General features: G+C 32.0%; 2 protein-coding genes across 2 annotated transcripts; one reads left to right on the forward strand and one right to left on the reverse strand.

Annotated features, from left to right (window-relative positions):
* Window positions 1-743: 743 nt before the first annotated feature.
* On the reverse strand, window positions 744-1,460 carry Smp_191910 (eggshell protein, putative; the record flags this gene model as incomplete). Its single annotated transcript, XM_018790420.1, has 1 exon — window positions 744-1,460. The coding sequence occupies one exon, from the start codon at window positions 1,458-1,460 to the stop codon at window positions 858-860; it is 603 nt and encodes a 200-aa protein (XP_018646330.1). The 3' UTR covers window positions 744-857.
* An 8,784-nt stretch (window positions 1,461-10,244) lies between these two features.
* Window positions 10,245-17,609, forward strand: Smp_000410 (hypothetical protein; the record flags this gene model as incomplete). Its single annotated transcript, XM_018790422.1, has 3 exons — window positions 10,245-10,356; window positions 10,390-10,647; window positions 17,407-17,609. The coding sequence occupies 3 exons, from the start codon at window positions 10,245-10,247 to the stop codon at window positions 17,607-17,609; spliced, it is 573 nt and encodes a 190-aa protein (XP_018646331.1).
* Window positions 17,610-18,803: the final 1,194 nt, after the last annotated feature.

Consider the following 18,803-nt stretch of genomic DNA (forward strand, 5'->3'; position numbering starts at 1 on the left):
CCATCATAATTTAGTAGCTATGCACTGATGAAATTGGATGGTAAATAGGAAATATCGCAAACTATTGAATGATAACTTGGTGATTTATAGGTTAAACATCTTCAATGGAATTCAAATGTCGTAGGTTTGAACCCCGGTTATGACTGTGCATGGAGCTGTTTCTTAGCTCTATTTTAGGAAAAAATAGGAACCCAGTGCTTCTTGAGCTTCACTTGTTCTTTACTCAGGATTAATGAATGATATGAACTACAAAAGTCAACAATCTCCACAAAATTATTATGCAAATAATTCTAATTTGTTTTTGGTTTGGAGTAAACATTACCATTTGACAACTTCTTATCACTGAATTCTTGTCATCATTATTATATATGCTTGACAAATACCATAAAGCTAATAACTACAATGAATTTGGTCTTTGTCGTTATTACCACGTTCATAAGGAGATTATTGAAGTTAGGAAACAATTGGATATTCACAACTTCGCAGCTGGGAATCGAATTCAAGTCTTTCGGCCTCTCATAGGAATGTCAAACCTTCAGACCACTAAGCTGAGATCTATTGGCGTACAAGTTCAAGTTCAATCAATCCACGGTATTTTAAGACCATTTTTCATTGTCTTCAATGAGTACCTTACTTACATCTTACACAATTGAATTCCATCTGATTTCTCATTAGAACTCCGATAATTTTCCCTCCAATCTAGTCACTACTGAGCACATGATAATTGTCAGAAAAAAAACCAAACGTTCTTTAAACAATTTATTTTAATTATTATGTGTTCACTTTACAAACTAGTATTAGACTTTTTCTGATAATATCTTACTTATTATTAGTCAAACTGAATTTTTCTTATTTTTTTAATATTGCGGTTGATAAGTGTCAGCAGAATATCCATTATCATTTGATGATTCTCCATTGTTTTGATCATAATAATTATTATTAGTAGTATCATAATTTGTTGGAGCATTATAAGTTGAACCACTTCCATATGCAGCATATTCAATTGGTATTTGTCCTTCACTATATTGTCCACTTCCAGTACCAGCAAGTTGATCAAATTTACCACCATTATATTTTCCTTTAGAATATAATTTACTTTCAATATTAAATTTAGCTTTTACATTTTGTTTACCATATGAATGAACTTTACCTTTTGTATCATAATTAGCAAATTTCTTTTGATATTTACTACCTTTATGGAAATATGTAGTTTGATGATATTTTAATCCTTTATCTGCATTACCATATGCTATAAATTTGCCTTGTGTATGTATTTTACCATGATTATCATTGCCATGATTTTTATCTCCACCATAATAATCATTATTATTGTTATATTGTCCATTATCAGTATATGTACCATAATTGTCATTTGAATATGGTGTATATGGTATATAAGATTCACCGCCAAATGTACATGATATAATTACTAATAAATACAATGAGATAACACTTTTCATTGTTTTGTTTTTTTTAGAAATAATCTCTACTCTACTATAATGTCTAGTTGTAAGTAGTTGGAGATCTTCTTTTTTTTTGTTTACTTATAACTCGATCAACGTTTATATAGTTTTTTCTCTTGTTAAAATAAACTTTTTTTTTAAGAGAAAAATAAAGATTTAAATAAGTGCATTATGATATTACGTTATTTAAAGAAATAAAACCAATGATTGAGTGCATAGTTACGTAATCAGTTAATTGAACTTGTTCATTTAAAGTACACACGTAAATAACAAGAAAGTGTATGATAACAATAAGAGAACTTTTTTCATAGTTGAAAGCGTCAGTCAATTGAAACTAGACCACCATGGAAAACCTGGGAGCACTGGATGTCCGTTTCGTCCTATTGTGGGACTTCTAAGCAGTGCGCATCCATGATCCCGCCTCACGAGCGAGATTCGAACCCAGGACCTTCCAGTCTGGAGCCAGAGCCCTTAACCGATAGACCATTGAGCCGGCATTCAACAGTGTTAATGTCCAACTTCAACTGATCGACGAAGTTGAGCAACCATTCACCAATTGTCTTCAGTGAGTTGATATCTCACAACAGACGTAGTTGAACTCCACTGGTCACTGCTTCTCACTAGAACTCCTGGATGTACTTCTCGAAGTCAGTCACTAATGACACTGAAGACAATTGGTGAACGGTTGCTTAACTTCTTGGATCAGTTGAAGTTAGACATTAACACCGTTGGGTGCCGGCTCAGTGGTCTAGCTGTTAAGGGCTCTGGCTACAGACTGGAAGGTCCTGGGTTCGAATCTCGCTCGCGAGGCGGGATCATGGATGCGCACTGTTTAGAAGTCCCACAACAGGACGAAACGGCCATTCACTGCTTCCAGGTTTTCCATGATGGTCTAGCTTCAATTGACTCACGCTTTCAACTGTAAAAATACTAAATCTCCACAAAACCCCTTCTGAACTATTTTTTGTTTGTTTGGTGTTTAAACAAATCATGATAAAATAACCTTTTGCTTTCTATCATAAATTCATAATTAGTTATGTACTTAGTAACAGTCTCTGCATTATAATATCTAATATTGGTGAAGGTATAGGTACAACAACAACAACAGCATGATGGATAAATACTGTATAAAATATATATCCATCAAAGTGTATCAAGTATGAACATAATTTTGACATATGATTCCCGTTTAAACCTTAAAATTAAAAATACGAAGTTAAGCGAAGGGATCTCTTTTCAACGAATTTATTACCAAGCTGTACAATCGTATATATGTATGAAAATGTTTTGTTAAAGTAATAATTCCGTGAGGAAATGTGAAGACAAGTAACCAAGATGACGCAATAGAAAGATTATAATACTAGATTACGTAATACGAGTAATAATGGAATTAGTGCTTTAACAAAACATTTGAATATATATATATATATACGATTGTACAGCTTGATAATAAATTCGTTGAAAAGAGATCCCTTCGCTGAACTTCATAACAGTTTGGTTGTAATAAATAAAGTTTATAAATCGAAGAAAATTGATCAAATATTTTCACTTAAACAGCTTAATTTCAACTCATTATAGACTCTTGAATAATAAAAAAAATTTGTGGTTTTATCAAGTGTTCACCTGTTTCTTTTCAAAATCCTCTCAATAGATTATATGTTAGACTCGAATTTATACGAATATTGGTTTTGTGATATTGCTTTTTGTAAAAACAAGTTTGTTCGAATAATGTTATGGAAATTGTTAAGTTTAATAGTTTACATCATAAACTGACCTTAGTTAGATAACCAATGAAAACCAGGAACCAGTATGAGGTTCCACAACATAATGTATCCTTTCTATTGATAGGGATAAAACACACGAACTGGAGGTTTCGTTAAGATGTGTTTGGTCTATAGATCATCAACTTGGGATCCAATCGTTTATAATTTTGACTTGAATCCGTTTGTGATATTTCACCACCATCGTTTATTCTTATTAATGATAATACTTCTTAGTTGTCTAACCATGATCACTTCGTAGTGTAAACTACGAACAACAAGTTTGTGTTAGAGATATGAACAAAATAGACTGTTTTTCCTGAAGTTACCCACTTGTGACATCAAAATGTTTAATCATTGATAACTCATTTATTGCGACGTATTAGTATGACTTTTTTGATCAAAGAGAAAGGAACAATTTTTGTAAAGTTAGATTAATTTACTTCGCTTAGCAGGAATAAAAATTTAACTTCATTCATCAACAATTATAAGAACAAAATAAATATAAGATCTAACCTAACAAGTGTTTCGAAGGTTACTATCATTGAAGTTATCATTCCAAAATTACACTACCAATAAAATAATAACAAAAAGGTTAGGAAAAGATTGTCAAAAAAACTTTACTACGGTCAAATCGAATGGATTTTCTACAATCGTCAGATAATCAAACCACCAAAGACAAATTATTTGATCTCGTTACATCCACTTATGTTCACTAATACAACTGCTCCTGTGTAGATAATTATACAGAGCGTATGATTCGGCAAGTCTCTTATTGCACAGCAAAACACCATCTGTCTTAATTGAGCAAAGAAACGTTGAGTGTGATTAACAGTATTTTTCTCGTTCAATTGATGGACACAGGATATCAAATTAACTTGAATGAAGTTTTTAAAATTATCCAAAGTATTACATCAAATTTACTACATGTTTTAATGGTTTGTGTTTTACGTACTACTGAAGCTAAAAAAATCCATATTCATAAATCTATGATTCTTACTGAAAAAACGTTTACACTACCCCTTTCCACCTTGGTTACTAATGTGCGAATGAATTTTATCTTAACTTTGACGAAACTTATTCTTTTAAAAGAGAATTCAAAAAGTTTATTTATTTTGAAGAGAGCAAAAGCAATGAATTGAGAAGAACAACATCGATTACTTTTACTTCTTTAGGTTCTCGTCAGCTGCTTACAACCAATACCGTTTTAAAGACAAAATTATCATCAACTTAATATGCTAATAACAGTGTAATTGGTTAGGTGTAAATATGTATCATTATGGTGGAGCAGCAATTCGAATAAATGTAATGAGATTAAAGGGATATGTATTTTCATGCCAGTATCCTTCACTTGGTCATCACAAAGCGTTTAAAAAACTGACTTCTCTTATTAAATAACCTATAATTTGGAAGCTATTCAATTGAGTTATAAGCAGAGATGGATGATAGCTAGCACTGGAATCCAGGACGCCCGTTTCGTCTTATTTGAGGCTCATTGGCTGGATGTCTGCATTCCAGAGTTGATGTTCACTCCGTGACTCGAACGGAGTATCATCCGCTTGAAACGCCATCACATTAATCACTTTGCTACTGAATTCCGATAGCCACCAGCTTGTGCGATGGTGTGAAGTTTAATTCATTTTTGTATCGGTTGTTTGAATCCTCTCATAGATGTTTAGGACTGTAATTGATCATTATTTTATTGCTATATTTGCATCCTATACAGACTGCTTCGATGTTGCTTTAGATTACAAGCATTCTAAGCAGTGGACGAAACGCGCGTCCTGGATTCCACTTTCGGCTACCATCCATCTCGATAGTTTCCAGATCACAATTACGTGTTTTTTGATTTTTACAAATGATTACTTTGATTACTATAATCCTTCCTATTCCAGTTAATTAGTTCATTACTCAGTATTACTTTCATAATCACTAAGGAACTGTGTATGGTGCTATGACGAAAAACTAAACGAACGGAAATTTCTTCACTCCATTTGTCTTTTTAGGAGCCTTCAATTTAAAAAGATATTTAGACTAGTCAAACTAGAATGTTTATCTGTTGTTAAATAGGACAACTGAATATTAGTTTCTTCCACATCATTTAAGTTTTGATTAATTCGATAATGTGTAACATTTTTAGTTGATATACAGTAGAATGTTTTGAGTTTTAGTACAGATTCTGATATTGACTTTCTTGACTTTTAGTCACTATTGCAAACACTATCAGAGATATTTAGTTGTTTCATTTACCTTGTATAATCATTTATGATTGCTTCATAACTGAAACAAATAACTTCAACAATACTTACATGAGGAAAATTTTCAAATTTGGCTAAACATTTCTTACTGATCAGTTATGTTTTACCGTGATTAACACTAGATCTAAAGACAGTAAGTTTAAAACAATTTATTAGATTCTTATTAGCAGTTCATTTTCATTGATAAAGTTAACAACAGATTTTTTATTATCTAGGGTTCGTTGTATATAGGTACACTCCAGATAAATTTCCAATGCTTACATGTATTATTATTATTAATGGCTTTATTCAATATACAATACAATATAAAATTCTCAGCACGAGTTATTTCAACAAGTTTTTTTTACCAAAAAAAACAGAAAAGGAATGAAAAAGGTTTAAGAAAAACTGAGTTTATACAAATTATCAAATTTGAAACATGCTTATGAATACAGGTCAACTACTAGGTCAACTCTAACAGCCTGTTCGTCACAAAGTAAATTTGCTAGGTAAGGTATTACAGAACTTTTATAGACTTGCTTGCGTGTATGGATTTTAATGTATTTACGTCTCGTTCTACCAGAAGATATACAAGGAGAAAGATATGAATGAAGCGGATGGTTAGTATCTGATAAGATAACACCTGCCATGAGTTTGCAAGACTTAAGATGTCTATCCACAAGCATATTAATAATGACTTCAAAAGATTCACCACATACCTTGCAAACCGCCTTCAGCACTCTACGCAAAACAGCAAAGTCTTTTCTCAAAAGCCCAGGAAAGAATAATGGAGAAGAATATAAAATAATAGGTAATATGCAGGAATTTACAAATTGTAAGAGCAAATGGCGAGTAATCCCAAAAGCATGCAGCCTCTTTATGTAGTATGTCAAACGGTAAACTTTTTTCGATAGGAGTAAAACATGAGAAGACCAAGAAAGATCAGAGGAAAAAATGACACCAAGATATTTGACCTTCGACACTGTGTTTATTAAGGAGTCTCCAATGGCACAAGCATTATGGGATCCCAAAATAGAGTATAGGTTCTTTCCATGTCTCAAGCTAAAATTAACAGCTTGACATTTAGATGGATTGAGTAAGAGACCATTACCAACAAACCACCTTTCAATACGAGATAAAAACTCATTCATTTCTATGGGATGTAAGGAGGTAGAAATCGGCATACATACAGTGTGGTCGTCCGCATATTTTACAAAAGTGTTTTCTGTGGAAGATGGCAGATCATGCAGAAAAAAAGAGAAGAGCAGAGGTGAAAGAACAGCTCCTTGTGGCACACCTACATTAGACAGTAGAGATGTTGAACACTTTCCTTCAAATACAGTTTACTGTTCTCTTCCAGAAAGGTAGGAACATAGCCAATTGTTTATCCAGCTGTCAGTGTCGACGCTGATCAGCTTGTTAAGTAAGAGGTGTCTTGGAATAGAATTCAGGAAAGCGCATCTAACATACTTCTTACCCTTTTCCAACCCGAACACTATATTGTGATGCAGAACAGCAACGGCATCTAAAGTGCTTCTTTTGCATTTGTAAGCAAACTGATATGGATCACAGTGCTCTTTTATTGCAGGTTGAAGTGGTTGAATCAGTAATTTTTCCATTATTTTGAGGAAAGGTGAAGTTATTGGAATTACGTTTTTATCACCAGAAGCTTTCTTTGGTATAGGGATTATCTTTATCTTTCTCCACATTTTCGGTAAGACATTAGTTGAGAAGGATTTGTTAAAGATATTCGTTAATGGATAACATAAAACATCAGCACATTTTTTAAAAAGGAGGTTTGGGATACCATCAGGTCCTAAACATTGTGATGAATTCAGAGACTGGAGACATTTCCGGACATCATTTTCAGTGAAACTGGAAACACAATTATTCTTCAGACCCAAGTGTTACATTCGACACATTTCTTTCAGAGGAAAGGGGGAGGTTGCTAACTAGTGAAGGCATTCGATTTTCATGCATTATGTTACAGAATCAAACTGTGATCCTTCTATCTATTTAAATTATATCGTAATTTATGTATTGTAATTTATTACCAGTGACTAACGTTAAGATGGGTTTCCTGGAGCTCTAGTGAGAAGCCGTGATCAGTGGAGTCAAATTTGTGTCAGACATGAGACAGTTATCCATCTCAGGCGATGGATGAAAGGTTGCGCAAGGCCATGGGTCTATTGAAGTTAGACATTGACATCACCAGATGTAGGCTAACTAGTTTAGAGGTTAAGCGTTTGTATGCGAGACCGAAGGTCCTAGGTTCGACCTTTGATTGCGGGATTGTGGGTGCACCCTGTGAGTAGTCCCATACTAGAACGAAACGGCAATCCAATGCTCCTAGGTTTTCGATAGTGGTCTCACCTAGACCCACTCACTAATTCAACTGTTCAAATGTAATTTCATTTTTAATAGAAGAAATCTAATTATCAAGTAGTACACTTAATATACCATCCCATTTTTACTAATTATTTTAATTAATGTAATTGTCTGATTGATCATAGTTCCACTAGAATGAAAAAATGTAACATGAAAATGCTTAATCTCTCTGAGTTTAACAATGATTCATTTATCCATTAAAATTCATAAGTTTGATGTTCAAAAGGTCTAAATAAGCTAAAGTTTATAAACCTTTATAGAATACGTCGAAACATGAACATACAATAAAAATGCTACACTTTAGTGATAAGGAAATAAAATCTTGCTCAGTTAATTACAAGAGATTTTGTATTTTCTGAATAGTGTTAGTGGTTCAGTGTAGGACACAAGTTTCATTCATTTTGAATACTCGTCAGCTGGATTTACTGAGATTTGAAGCCAGTTGTTCATATTGACACTGGAGAGATATCAACTTGTTCAATTTGCATGATATAAAAATTGTTATACTCAGGAGTGTATTTGGTGAATTATGGGTCCTTCGAGAAAACACCTCAGTAACAGCTGTAACCACTAATTGAGGTTTATCTCTTCATTGTCTTGGATAGATTTTAAAATAGTTCAAACCAAAGGGAAGTGAACAGTTTTGTTGTCTGGATAGATGCTTTTAATATTTCTACAATTCGTGAGTTAGATAAATCAGATGTGAGGTTTTAATTTTCATATTAAACAGTCTGATCAATGACAACTACAAGTAGGAGTATGCTTTCGGAATTTCTTCATTACAGTGGAACTAGTTTGTTCTGACTAAGATGTCGGTGATTCATCGCCTTTAAAGAGTGTGCTACATTTATCTCTAAGCATAAGAATATGAAGACATCAATTTATACAATACTTATATTTGTAGATTGTTGTCATCGTAATAACAGTTAGAAACGAGAGTAGCATGAAGAATTTTTTCATCATTTTTGAGACATTTTAGAGGCACACATTCAAGATACTACATAGGATTGGGTTCCCAACTTAAATGACTCTAAACAAAGATGGTACTTTTATATCACTGACTTGAGATCCAGTGGATCTCAACACTAACTTTGGTTAACTTATGATTAATTAAAATACTCAGATAATGTAATCGCCAGGTTATTTACTTTATTTACTCTGCTTGTTAAGACTCATTAGAAATTCTTTTCCCAACCAATCACCTGTAGGATGGTTTCTATCCTGCGCCGAATCTTGGGAACACACTATTGAACAGCTCCAAATAAAAATATCTAGTGTTCTCTTCTTTTTAATGTTTACCTAATTGATGTTGACTTGCAATTAAATACAATTTCAAACTATACAAACTTATCCACTAAAACAACTTAGTCAAAGATGACAAGATAGATCATTTGAATAGATACTCCGATATATAAATTAATAATATAAATGAATAATTTAATAGTTAAATTCATGAGCCAATTTTAGCTAGAACATCATTAAAAACCTGAAAACACTAGACGGCCGTTTCGTCCTAGTATGGGACTCCTCATCAGTGCATATCCACAGTCTGCACGCGAATATCTAGACCACTGATCCGGTGACTAACGATGTTAATGTCTAACTTCAATCAATTCACGATATTTCGCAACAGTCCATTATTGTCTTCAATGAGTAACTATCTCACAACATACATGGTTGAACTTCACTTACCACAGCTTCTCACTAGACTTCCACGAACTACATCTTGAAGCCAGTCACTAGTGAGTACATGATAATGATTATCAAAAAGGGGGGACGAAACGGCTGTCCAATGCTTCCAGGTTTTCAATAATGGTCTAGCTTAAATCGACTCATGAATTTCACTATTAAATTACTACAATCTTCACAAACCCCCATTCTAATAAATGAATAATGTTTAAATCTCATCATATTTTAATGATTTTGTCACTCAATTTGCACTTATGTTTTGTACATTTTTTTTTGCTTCCTGTAATTAAAGTTCACTTAGCTTTTTTTTCGCTTGTGTGTAGGTTTAACTGATGTACTTAATGTTATTATCATTATCATTTTTTTTAAAAGTTCACTATATAAATATACCTTCATTAGACAAAAAAAATTTACTTTATCTTTGTGTTTACACTAAAATCATTATGAAGATTTTAAGTGTTTGTTTAATCATTATTACATTATTTGTTACTATGACAATTCAATATAATTATCAAGCATATCCGAATAAGTATCGGAGACAATTCAATAATGAATATAACCCTTATTATAATAAGTATGACAATAATAAAGGTAAAAATTATGATGATACTACTACTACTACTAATAATAATAATGATAATAATAATAATAATGACAATTATAACTATGGTTACAATCGTAAACCTGGTAATAATTATCCATATAAAATGTATCCTAATAAAAAACCAAATAAAATACCTTTAACAAGAAAATATATTATGGAAGGTGAAGCTAAACATATTCATCAAAAACATGGTGAAAAACATATAAAAGCTGTTGGTGAATTATTTGGTTTCACTGATACATATCAAGGATCTGATTATGAATTAACAACAACATTTCATAAAGGTAGTATATCTACAAAATCTGGTAAACCAAAATATTTTTCAACTTATGATACAGAAGGTTTAATGAAACATTATCAAAATACACATGGACGAGCTAAATTTAATCTTAATGCTAAATCACATGGACATGAAAAATATAAAGATCAAAAAGAAATGAAAGCAACTGTAACATTTGAAAATAATGATAATACAATAGATGATGAATCAAATTATTCACCAACAAGTCATCCATATGGAAAATTAGAAGGTTATTAATTGAATTATATTTTATATAATGAAGAAAAACGTATATAGATATATAACACTTATAAGTCATTTGCTTGCATGTATATAACGATTATATGTATATCATGCTGTAAAATTGTACTTGTTGTCACTATTGAGAGTGGGGTAAATCTTATCAAAGAAAAGAAGAAGAAAAAATAAACGATTTCTTATGACTTCTTTTTACTGTTTCTTTTTTGTGTTTTGTTTTTTGAATTAATAAAAACTTTTATATATGGTTGAAATTATGAATCGATTGAGGCTAGACCATTATGGAAAACGTGGAAGCACTGCTTGACGATTGTTTCGTCCTATAGTAGGATTCCTCAGAAGTGCGCATCCACGATCCCACCTCGCGAGATTTAAAATTTTCTTTAAATTATTTATGATATATATTTTAATTTGGTTAAACAATCATACATTTATACAGAATCATTTGTTATGGTCAAATTTAGATTTAATTTTGTTTAAATTATCATTTATAATTAAAGCAAGGTAAAATTAATTAATCACTGATTAGTGATTCATTTCATGTTTGTTTAACTCTTTAATTTTGAGTGAATTTTATTGTTCAAGTGATTTAATATCGACTACATTATGTTAAAATGTTAGATGGTTGGATACATACCTCAGGAAACCTATTATCATCTAAGATGTACATGTAATCCTGAAGATATTGTAAGATTCGAAATAGCATCATCGAACTAATAAGCAATTTTTGTAATTTGATCAATTATTCACCGTTTTATTTGTATCTAACAATGTTCGACTTTAGGGTATGAGTAAGAATATTAAACTTTTGCGTCTACTATTAGAATATATAAAACGTTCAGGAACTTTAATAAATACAACTATCGAACTTAAAGATATAAAAATCATGGATAAAGTTCTGTGAATTTATCTACTTATCATTTTTGTACATGGAATATGAAATTTGACAGTGAAAACCAAGAATGATATTTTAGAACCGTAAAACAAATCTTAAGCTCTTCAAGTTGTTCTTCTTATTTCCACTCAATTTCCTGGATTACATTACCTATAGATGAGTCAAAGTAGATGTCACAAGTTGAATCTTTTTCACCAGGTATTCTTGGCAAATGTGAACTTTTGATTAGGCAGGTGTATGTGAGAGGTCGTTATGTTAATTTATAATGGGTTAATTGTTTCCATAGACCAAAAAATTTATTACATAAATGTTAATAGAACTAAAAATTCAGTAATTATGCTTACAATTTATAATTGAAAGTTAACTTCTGTAACACAGTTCAAATGAATGCAACAGTGTTGAAGATGGATTTGAATCTAACTTTTTAAATTCAAGTACGTAAGACTTGTAGATATTTATTGGGGAACTAGATGGTAAAATTGGTGAGGTGATCAGTTTATGATCAGTCAACGTAGTATCAAAGAAAGTTTAAGGCGATTTATTTCAATTCTCCTGTTTTGATTTAAGTGATGATCTAACTTAATGTAGTGAGTATTTACAAATATGGTTAAAAACAGAAGTCAGTAGCAATTATATAGTGATTTTCCTCCACCTTCTTTATAAAAGTGAGAAGAGCATCATTAAATGAAAGAAATTTTCCCTAGTTGTGTTTTTATCTAGGTCAATAAGAACCAATCAACATCGAAGTGCACAGGACAAGCTGTGAATCACATATGGAAAAATTCAAACACTTCACTTCTACCCAAAGTTTGTGGTGATGATGTCGTTCAGAAGGACGATGAAAGCTCCACGACCAAACCATCCAGCTCAGGGAACAATCCCACACCAATATCTAAACTGTCTCATCATATACTCATCTCCATAAAGTTAATTTTTTCTACTTTTCTTTCTCTTCCTTTCCTTATCTTTCTTTTCTACAAAATTATCTTCTTATTTATGCAGTACAAACTTTATTTTGTTACTCAATTGTATCAAAAATTATTTATTAAATAAAATTAATAAAAATTAATGTCTATCCATAATTCCTTTTGGTCCCTATTTGGATAAAATATCAAGGAGTTTTCATTGATATTTCATTACAAAGTGTGTTTCTCAAATGATGTTTAGAAATCATGGTCCTAAGTAATAAAATCTTGTTCTTAGTGAAGGAAAATCAAGAACTCTAGAATAAATTGAAGTATTATGTGTTAATCAAATTAAATCACAGTTGAGATGTTTGATTCGTGATCTACCTTTCATTTAATATGAAGCGAAATCTTGAAACAAGTGGTCTCTTTTCTGTAGAAATGAATATTTTCCTTTTGTTTTAGTAAAACAATTACCTTTATTTTTCAGTCATCTTGTGATCAGCGTTTTTTTAGTTCCTAACTACTTTATTTCAGGTCTGAGGTCAACTAGTAGCTTGTATGATGCAAAAGTGATACAGTTCTAATTTTATTCAAATCATTTAAAGAAAATTGACCTTAAGTGCGAGATAATAGCAGAAACTAAAGGATCAGTTATAAAAGTCTTCAGATGTGTTGTGTTCAGATTATGAGTAAGGTTGACTAAAATGTTAGACTACAACAAGGAGTTAAACAGAGTTAAGTTTGACTGGTATTTATCGTTGATTGTCCTATTGTACAAAGAAGCACAGGGATAGCTTAGAGAAAACTAAAAGCCTTCGTAATCACCTAACTTCAAAGTAGAAGTATGCAACTTTCTCTCCCATAAAGAAGAGTAGGATATTGTTTAATAATACTTAAATAACCATATTGAAATCAATTTTCCTGCATTTTTTAAAGGCTAGCCAAAAGCTGATGTTTAATACAATTTATTAATATAATTTTACCATAATAATGTTTCTAAATAATAAAACCATCAATAATGTAAGCATAAAGGCTACAATATATTCATCTTATTCTTTTCTGTGATGATATTACATACTCTTAGATTACATTATTTGATTATAAAGGGTTGAAAATCTAGATGGGTACTCAACACCGACTTTAAAGTAGCGACTTAATAGAATTATGCAGTGAGTCCAAAGTTTGCTTATATGAATTATCATCAATATGATTTATATAAGAAATATGTTTCTTCGTTTAAAAATCCCAATCATATTAAAAGACTAAAAATATTTGAACGAAGAATATTCTTTTCGATAAATTCTCTTCAGGTTCTACAATTATATATCCAAATTAATAATCCGAAAAAATGGCCAGGTTAAAGGCAAAGTACATCGTTTAATGCATGTAAATTTAGGATTGTCAAATCAAATAGAATAAAATTGTTAATGTTGATATGACTCATATAGAATGTTAACTTGAATCTATATATATGTAAAGTGAACATTTAAGATCTGTGATCAGAATATAAATATGGGTCAGATAGGGTGAGAGAGATATATGATAGTGCAATTACAATTCGATCAAGTGGAAGACTAAATGTGTGAAAAATTAGTGAGACGTAATAAGGAGGGATCAATGCGATGTGAATGAATCATGTATAGGGGGGATTAATAATGATATTTAACCAATAATAATAATAATAATAATAATAATAATAATACAAAGATTTGTGAATAAAGATAAGAGAGACAATTACATTTGACTACGAAAGGTCGTAAGTACATAGTCAAATTAAGTCATACAATAGCTAAGATGATTGTTCATTAATTGGCCTTGTGGTTGGCCAAGGGAGGAGTAGAGGCACCATTTCCGTTTTAGATTAATAAGTGAGCATATAACCATTCAAAGTAGTTACGTTTAAATTTCTTGATGGTGGACTATAGAGATGTTCTTAATACTTACTTACGTACGCCTGTTGCCTCTAATGAAGGAGAATAGGGCACCAATCTGGATTTTTCAGCCAACTCTGTCCTGGGTTTTCCTTCCCAGCTGCTTCCAACTTCATTCTTTCAATGTATGCGTCCAGTTCCCGGGAAAATGTTTTTTTGGTCTTCCTCTTTTCCCTTTCACTTTGGATCCAAACTTAGGGGTCGCCTCGTGCTTCAGTTTGATGATTTCCCAAATGTACGCATATTCTTAAAGCAATCGATAAACTTATACGATGAATACATTCTGTGATGCCTTTACAGATGAAATCCTAAAAGATTATGCCTTTCATACTAGACATTGACCTGTACTAACAATGGTAGTCTTATCAAATTTGTTGAAAATATATTTATTAAACAAGTCTAAAGTTTGAGTTGTGAGTTAAAAAGAAAACAATTGTTTTATCTTTGCCCTGGTTACACAAGCTCCAATCATTTACAATTATGATCGGTATTTCAAAATCATTTTCGGACATTATGTTTATTTAAAACAATTTACCCATCTTTTTTAATTTTACATGAACTTTGATAAAATTCAATCAGTACTGGGAAGGATTTGATAAACATGACTCCGGTTACTCCTAAGTGATCAATCTCCGTCCTACAGAAGGTCTTGTACCAAATAGCCCAATGATACTTGTTTCATACTGTGAATCTGAATGATAAGAATCGATTCCATCGGGAAGCATCAAGAGATAACAGGTACACTTTGTCAAAGAATCCCAAATAGCAAGAAACTTAGGTCTAGGACTGATTTTCTATTGACTATGTTTAACTACCTGACACTTATTAAAAATACTGCTAGACTACGTTGGTACAGGTTTACATGTGTTTCTATAAAAAATTCAGTTTCATAATAATAAAGTATGCAAAACCCAAGTAGAAATTCTGAGATTTCGTGATGTACAAATATGAATTTAGTAGAAATAAACTAATTGAACGCATTAACTTACATAATCATTGCCATACTAGTTTGTAACACAAGGATAAATAAATGTTCAGTGGAAAAAAATATTCCCTTTTCCAATTAGTTCCTCGTCAAGGCTCTACAGTAGTATATAAATTTATAAGTTGAAAATTAACATTAAATAAATAATGATCCGTTAGTTTAGCAATGTATAATAATGTATGTTTTCTAAAGACAATGTTAATAATAGTGAGGATTATAATGGTAATAATAATGGTGAGATGATAATTTATGGATGACCTTTGAGCGACGCTAAAGTAACCTTGAGAAGGTTCACCTACTCACTAGGGTTAAATTAGGGTTATAAACCAGTGTGAAGAATAAGGATTACGATTTATAGTTGATGGTTAGGGTTAGGAATTAGATTCAGGGCTTCCATCACGAACTGATATCAACTAAAATGCCAAAACGCTATTTAGCCAAATGGGTAAATGAATTTTACGCCGAAATTCAAGATCTGTTATCTGATTGGTCCGTTCACCAATTATAGTCTCGCTATAATAATAATACTACTGCTAATAATAATAATAGCAATAGGTAATTTATTAAAAACTAGACTAGAAAAACTATAAAATATTTGATTTCCCAATATTATCAATTCAATAAGGATACAGCTGGACGATTTAGACTTCGCAGATGATCTGCCTCTTCTATCACACACACAACAACAAATGCAGGAGAAAACGACCAGTGTAGCAGCAGCCTCAGCAGCAGTAGGTCTCAATATAAACAAAGGGAAAAGCAAGACTCTCCGATGCAATACAACATGCACCAATCGAATTACACTTGACAGAGAAGCTTTGGAGGATGTGAAAACCTTTACATATCTGGACAGCATCATTGATGAATACGGTGGATCTGATATAGATGTGAGGGCGAGGATCGGCAAAGCAAGAGCAGCATATTTACAACTGAAGAACGTCTGAAACTCAAAACAATTGTCAACCGACACCAAGATCAGAATTTTCAATACAAATGTCAAGACAGTTCTACTGTATGGGGCGGAGACGTGGAGAACTACGAAAGCCATCGTCCATAAGGTACAGGTGTTTATTAACAGTTGTCTACGCAAGATACTTCGGATCCGTTGGCCAGACACTATCAGCAACAAGTTACTGTGGGAAACAACAAACCAGATTCCATCCAGTGGAGGAAGAAATCAGGAAGAAGCGCTGGAAGTGGGTTGGGCACACAATGAGGAAATCACCCAGATGCATCACAAGGCAAGCCTTAACATGGAATCCTGAAGGTCAAAGGAGAAGAGGACGAACAAAAAACACATTACTCCGGGAAATAGAGACAGATATGAGAAGAATGGACAAAAACTGGATAGAACTAGAAAGGAAGGCCCAGGACAGAGTGGTTTGAAGAATGCTGGTCGGCGGCTTATGCTCCATTAGGAGTAACAGGCGTAAGTAGATAAGTAAGTATCAATTCCATAAAAGTTCTTAATTTCAATATTTCCTACATATAAAAATAATAGTTTATTTCAAAATATAATTTGTATACATCAATGTTTTAATAAGTGCGGAATAACAGCCTGCACTCAACATTTTATACGCAACCTTAATAATAATAATAGTAATAATAAGTTATTCAGTATACATGTTCATATCAGTGAATAAACCTATATATATATTCGTATTTAATCTCGAAGCACTCTCATTTTATCATTTACAATAAACTATGCTGTTTAACAATTATTATATAATAGGAATAATAATATATATTACTTCAATGAATTCAATTTATACACATTCTAATTATCGTTATAATGGATTTATGGATCAATCTAAAAAAGATTCATATGAGGCTATTAACTTTCCATTGAAAACAATTCATGGGCATAAATATGATATGGATTATGGAAATGGATTTATACCAGATAATTATGGTAATCATGATAACCATGATGATCAAGAGTATGATTCATATCATAGTAATGATTATGATGATGGTGAAGAGCACAATTATGGTCATGTTAATTTAGCAGAACAATCAATGCGTAAATTAAAAGAACTGAAACATCGTAAATACAATGAATATTATAAAGATAATGAAGAAGAAGAGGAAGGTGGAGAATATAATGATCGATATTATAGACCACGTGATGAGCCGGATATCGAATCAACAGAAGAAACGACTGAAGGGCCGAGAAGAACTACAACGACTCCAATTTTTATGGGAGAGTAAAGTATTCATCTACTAATTCAGAGTATTCAGATAATGAATTTAAAAAAATCAACATGTAAATGAGTTAACTGACATTTTTAATGATCTAATATCATGAATATTTGTTGTACGATTTAATAAAACAATACCGTCATCAAATATAATTTTTTTAAGAGTTCATTAATATGTATTTCTTAGCATAGAGAATTAAAGATACTTTTGAATTTCGTAGTTTTAAATTACAAATTAACTTTACTTACGTAACCAATGAAAACCAGTAATCATTCGATAGCTGTATCGTCTTAGTATGAAACTCGCCAACAGTAGGCATAGCGTTTTCTTTTTGTTTTTGTCGATTTTCTAATACCACTTCTATGGTATGACTCCATTGGTATGTGGTAAGTTTGTCTTATTTGTTGTTGTAAAATTGTCACTATTACTGTAAATATCTCACTAATTAGCAAAAGTATTTGAACATAAACAAATGGACGGGTGTTATAGACATTGTAGGGCCAATGAAATATCACTGAACCCTAGCCAAATCATCCGAAAGTTGAGTCACTAAATATCGAACAGATTATCGATCCCCGTCAAGGTCAAGGGCAATCAACGCGCATCAGTTAATCATACGCCATGGACTTGCCCATGCGGCAGTGGTTCTACTTTTGCTTGTATCTACTTTAACTAATATGCTCCTGTAATAACGTCCTTTGTGTTGTACAGTCTTCAGAGCATCCATGGTCCCTTGATACGTCGACGGGGCAATCCACGTAAGATGCCGGTCGCGAAGTGTGACTTCGAAGTTAGCTTGTTCGTTACACCGTTCCCATCTTACTCGAGTAGGCCTCCAATTATTCGACATAGATCATCAACGTTGATGGTCTACAACATTTTGTCGCTATGTAATAACATATTTTAAATTGCATTAATTAATGATTCTCTATGTTGTTTCATTCACTCACACTACTTCTAATTGTCTATTTCCTACTCTGAGCGAACTGTTTAATGAGAAACATGTTCTAAGTTTTGTGAAAAAATACAAATAATTTTCTGTTTTATAGTATTTATTAAGTCAGATGTTTCTATGGTCAAATGTACATCCAGACAAATTTATATCGGTGAGTAATTTTGCGAATGAATTACTCATCGAAGAAATTAAGCATTTTCTAATGATAACAACATTTCTGACGGTAAACTGTTTTCAAAGTACTACGT

The sequence above is a fragment of the Schistosoma mansoni genome, assembly GCF_000237925.1.
Source record: "Schistosoma mansoni, WGS project CABG00000000 data, supercontig 0113, strain Puerto Rico, whole genome shotgun sequence".
NCBI lineage: Eukaryota > Metazoa > Platyhelminthes > Trematoda > Strigeidida > Schistosomatidae > Schistosoma > Schistosoma mansoni.